The sequence below is a fragment of the Phragmites australis genome, chromosome 3, assembly GCF_958298935.1.
Source record: "Phragmites australis chromosome 3, lpPhrAust1.1, whole genome shotgun sequence".
Classification (NCBI taxonomy): domain Eukaryota; kingdom Viridiplantae; phylum Streptophyta; class Magnoliopsida; order Poales; family Poaceae; genus Phragmites; species Phragmites australis.
The window spans coordinates 46297191-46302642 of record NC_084923.1 but is presented as its reverse complement, the minus strand read 5'-3'; the positions used below and the strand labels follow the sequence as shown (position 1 = coordinate 46302642).

Genomic DNA, 5452 nt, shown 5'->3' with positions numbered 1-5452 from the left:
TCACAAAATCTTCACACGAGTAACTAATTACAATTTTAACTCTTGTATCCGCTTATTAAGCCTCGACTCTACCTATCTAGACAGATACAACCAATTAAACACTCTTTTTTCAACAAATATAACTCCGTCCAGCCTATTTCTACAATACAACTCTACAAAACCTCATCCGCTCAACCTGTTTCTACAATACAGATCTACGAAACCTTATCCGAGAAACCAAACACATCCTTTCTTTCTGAATATGACATCTTGTGAGAAGCCTCAGTTCATTGCATCTTGTGAATGCTTTATAATTTCTCAACACATGCCAGCATATGACATGATTGCAATAGTCTACTACCCATAATAATGTATCCACACTGATTAGGACATGCATGCAGACAGTACGTACAAAAAATAACCCGACAAAATCATCTTAGAAGGGAGCACAACCAATTGCCACAACAGTTACCAGAGGTTCAAGAAATAGAGATGGAAGACAAGAATTGGATGCTGTGGGAAACATGGTTACTCTTTTCAATTGGCTCAACAGAACAAGACTACAAGTTACTTCAGTTCTGTAACTAGTATCTTTGTTAAGATCAAGGTACAATCAGCACAACATTTGTTAACAAAGGTGAAAACGAATTACTGTCTCATCCTTTCCTTCAGAAAAGTTACGATCACACAATGATCACCGCAAAATGAGCATCATTTCATTTGTATACTGACTAAAAGACGGAAGACCCGGACTTTCCTTTCCCCATCAGAATGTCCTTTGCCTCGTTTATCTTCAAGGCAACGTAATGGCTGCCACCAGCATCAGGATGGTTCGCTACCATGACCCTCTTGTGAGCCTCCTTGATCTTGTCCATTGCAGCACGTTCTCTGGAACAACCAGGGAAAAAAATATCGATGATTAGCGACAACGATAGAGAAACGCAGTACTTCTCCATCTCTCTTCTCCACAAAAATGACTAAAGATCATTTCAGTTGACAAGCACAGGCATTGAAGAAAAATATCACCTTACGCCAAGGATCAATGCTGCCTCTCTTCTAGTCATCTCGTTCTGAAATCCACCAGGATAGAATCGGCGCACTCGTGGCATTGCTGCCCGGGTCCGAAAGGCTTGCCATGCTTGAAACATGTATCTGCTACCCAATGCGGCAGCAGCTACTGACAATCCAGCAACCAAGGGAGTAGCCTGTTGGTATCAGAGAATGTTCCAGCACAGCTATCAGATGACAATACCAAATTCAGAGCTTACTGACGAAAACACGCACACAAAAGTATGCAGAGCTGAAGACACTTTCGAGAAGAAACTAAATGAGGAATTGGCATTAAGAATTAACATAATCATCTAGCAATGGCCTAAACTGCAGTTCATCTCTGCTTCCCAAAATCTCAGTCTGATAGGGAAACCAGAGACACCCTGTTACTAAAGTTTAACCTTCAGAGTTCAGACGCTACAAACACTAGGTGAATAAGTGTACGATTGTGTAAGAACAAGCCGGTGGATTCTTCTGGTTTATGTTAAATCAAGCATCATCCGAACAAAAGACAATGTAAAAATTCCATCTTGGCATCTTGCCATCCTCTCAACCGCACCCAGCCAATTAATTCGATAAAACCACACGGACACCCCTATTACTATCAGGCACCCTATCCGGCTATCCCCGAGCTCCTGGCCCCAGCGACAACAACAATATTCACGAACATTTAGCGATTAGGACAAGACTACCATTGCGCCACTGGTATTTGGACGGGACCAAGCACAGAGCAAGCATCATATATTGCAACAGCACGGAAGAGACGACAAGCCAGTTTCAAACTTCGGATTGGGTCGCGGTACTCCGAGTTTCCGATCATGCAAGTGCGGCCACAGCGCGAAATCGAAAGAGAGAAAACGAGAACGCCGCGGAGCGAGTAGAGCATCGTACCATATCGAAATCGCCGGATCGAGCCGCGCGCCGACCGGTGTCCAGTCCCAACACGCGGAGCAAGCGGGCAACAGGTGGATTGGACACCCGCCGGGATTCGGGGAAGGCGGCAGGAGGAGCAAAGCTGGAAGGGTGGCGGCACGCGGTGGACGGACTGATCCGCGGGCGGGCGGGCGGACGGCGGCGGTAGATAAAGCGGCGCGCGTTCTTGCGCGGCAAGAAAGGGGAGGATTGGAGAGCGAGGCGGGTCCCGGTTGCAAGTTGGGGTTGGTTTCGTATTCTTCTTCTTGGGGAGGAAGAAGAGGAGGCGAGAGAGAGCGGAGCGGGCCCAGCTACGTATCAGACCGGAATTGTGCCGTGCGCCGTGTGGACTCCAGACGGTTCTGGAGAAGACGGTGGGTTCCGTTCCGTTCCGTTCCGCCTCACGTGGTCCCGACCTAGTCGTTTTTGGGAGTCTAAGGCCCAGTTTGTACCGTTTGGGCCGCGCTGGAGTACGAAGCGAGACTACGAAATGTTCCGAATGGGCCGGGGAGGAAGGGGCCCATAGCGGGTTCCATGTTAGGATAATGCCCTCTGTAAGGTAAACCATGTTTGTTTTTTATTCAGATTTTAGATTCTAGCTAAAAACAAGTAAAAATAAATGAAATGTTTTTTAAGTAAAAAAATATGAAATGAGAATTTTATTTATATTATGGGATTATATGATAAATAAACGAGATGTTAATTATACATACCGCTAATGCAGCGTCCTCGTCTCAATACCCTGGGTAGGCTTCCGTAGTCAACGCGACGTGCTGACAGACAGTATCTGGAGTGTAGTTGACTTGTTTACGTGTACGCGGGACGTACCACCGTAGGTACTCTTCGAAGCTCGGCTCGATGAAAGGACGAGGCTCCTCAACGATATCCTCAAGGGCATAGGTCCACGCCGAGACGTATGGTGCCAAGCGATCTACCCAGAGGTGCCACCCGGCTGGTCCTTTCTTGTATACCTGCAAGTCAACCACATTATTTATTTGATTTTAGTTACCTGTGGACCTGGCCCGGAACCGTGCAAACGTTGACGAGAGGGAAAGCCTAGAAGCGTCCGAACTACCTCATTACGTGATGGGGTGATTACTCCTCGACGTAGATGTCAAAAATGAGTGGCTTCTTCATAAGTTAGTACTCCTCATCGCGGCTACACAACGGAGACAGACCGACACACGCACGGGCTTAGATGAACAAGTGGTTGTAGGGGGTCCAAACCACGTCGTCTGGACGTAGACGGTCGAACTATGACCTAAAAAGCTCGTACGCATTGTGGGCCTGCTCGTGCGCCCAGTGCGGCTGTGGAGAAAAATAGTAAGAAACCAGAACTAAAACATGTGGCAAGTGAAGCATAGCTATATTTCATACGTACCCCGTACCCGGCGTCGACACCACAGCGAACCCATGGTGGGCCTGTCCTCCTCGAGTTCGTCGTACCATTCCTCAGGGTACGAGGACTGGTCCACAATGGGCGGACCAATCGCAAACTGCTCTTAAGACCACAGTTGCAGTAGTAGTGGGCACCCAGCAAATGTGGCTAATGGCTCATTTTTTGTGTATGCGTCGCACAAGGCCCGATATGTCACAGCACGGACAGCGGAGGCCTTGCTCAACTTGGGGACATCATCAGGCTCCACATCTACGATCCACCTCGCGTACGGAACAAGGGTTCTCGACACCAGGTGGCCTTGGCCGCTGGTGAACATAACCCAGCCGAATAACCAAAGCAGATAGGCCTCCAAGTACCTCGAGATCTAGTATAAGACGACCTTCGGGTGGATATATGTAGGCTACAAGTAATGCAAATGATGATGAGTAAAATTTCTTTAAAATCGTAAAGTAAATGAGAAGGTATATTGCAAGGTACATGGAACTGGAGAATCCACTTCTTTGTGGGCCCTCACGTATCCGATAGGAACTCGAGCACGTAGGCAGGTGCGTCGTCCGTTCGCTGAACAGGAGCAAACCATTGATGCATGACGTTGATCCAGTCTACATCCACGTCAACAACTCCAACAGCAGCTCCGACGCAAGGTAAGCCTAATATGTAGGCTACGTCCTGCAACGTCGGAGCCATCTCGCTACAGGGTAGGTGCAAAGTGTGGGTCTCAGGTCTCCACCAGTCAACCAGTGCAGCGATCAGCGAGCGATCGAAATAGAATCTCCTCGCTGCTGCCTCAGGGTTCTCTGTCGCTCAAGCCTCCACCAAATGACACAGCGGTAGGAGTCTAGATGCCGCCAACCTACACTATTTGGAATATAAAGTGAATGTAGGGCATGCAATAAATAAATAAACTGGCACATACGTAGCTAATTAGCGACATACCGTTGCTTCCAACGACCGTCGATCGTAAGTAGCTCCCCAGGGCCACGTGGTTGAAAAACCGCTAACTCCATCTGGTGAACGGCAGACAAGAAGATGCGGTGCTTCTTGTCCACTGCAGGGTCAAGAAGCTCGGGGGTCGATAGGTGTGCCATATCTGCATTGAAACAAAATATAAACAGTCTGTTACATGAAAATATACGCACAGTTACGTGAACAATATATAACATACACATACACAAATTTACATAAATATATTACAACATGTAGGTACACAATCAAATACAAATTTAAGGTCCAAATGCAACGTACATAACTAAGGTAAATACCTCACAAATATAACATCAAGATACGTTAAATACATTCACACTTGACCGCCATCATGACCCCACCTACACACCAGGTACATTTTTTGGACGGTACTTGTATATGTAACATGTTTCATCACACTTGCTGCATCGCTTCACCCTTAGACCCGCTTTGGATTCATCCATATCGTTTCGAATCCGCCGAGTTTGTCGATGTCACGGTGTGTACTTCATCCTCTCAAAGTATGGCACATAAATTCGTGAGGGACCTAGATTACTTATAAATGTATTAACAATGTTGTAGCCGTATAGCTCATGTTTTCATATGTTCAGTATCTGATCTTTTATAAAGTACTTAGAAACATATTGTCTGGGTAGCCTATTGTGCTCCCCACATGCAGCTATGACGTGTGTATACGGCATGTGTAACAATTGTGGCTTCTGGCATGTACAGATGCATGTTCCAATCCTAAGCACGCACTTTTGCATATGATGCTCACGTCTGCCACCCATTTGACCCTTATTACGGCACAAGACACTAAACATGCGCTCCGCGGTTCCCTCCTGATTGGCGCGGTACATATGTGCCTTCTTTATGGCCTTCTCCATGTACTCACATAGCATCGATCCCTACAGCATACGGTTATCTTCTATTGCCTTCGAAGCAGCTGTGTAGAAAATCAATAAAATATCTACAAGTCTCATGCAATATGCCTTCAACAATTCCAATAAGTGGGAGGGACCTCATACCCTGCATGACCTAGTTGTATATCTCAGCAAGATCAATTATCATTATCTCATACCTTGGCCCTCCAATATCGTACATCAATGCACATTTCTCTCTTGGCTTATTTTCTATCCACTGCGAAAA

At 46.5% G+C, this 5452-nt stretch overlaps 1 protein-coding gene across 1 annotated transcript; it reads right to left on the bottom strand.

Moving 5' to 3' along the window:
- Positions 1–485: 485 nt before the first annotated feature.
- On the bottom strand, positions 486–5190 carry LOC133910786 (uncharacterized). Its single transcript, XM_062353056.1, has 8 exons — positions 5082–5190; positions 4277–4430; positions 3546–3645; positions 3330–3437; positions 2720–2912; positions 1921–2252; positions 1006–1184; positions 486–867 (listed from the first exon to the last, which is right to left on the bottom strand). The coding sequence occupies exons 1-8, from the start codon at positions 5188–5190 to the stop codon at positions 711–713; spliced, it is 1332 nt and encodes a 443-aa protein (XP_062209040.1). The 3' UTR covers positions 486–710.
- Between the last annotated feature and the right edge of the window lie 262 nt (positions 5191–5452).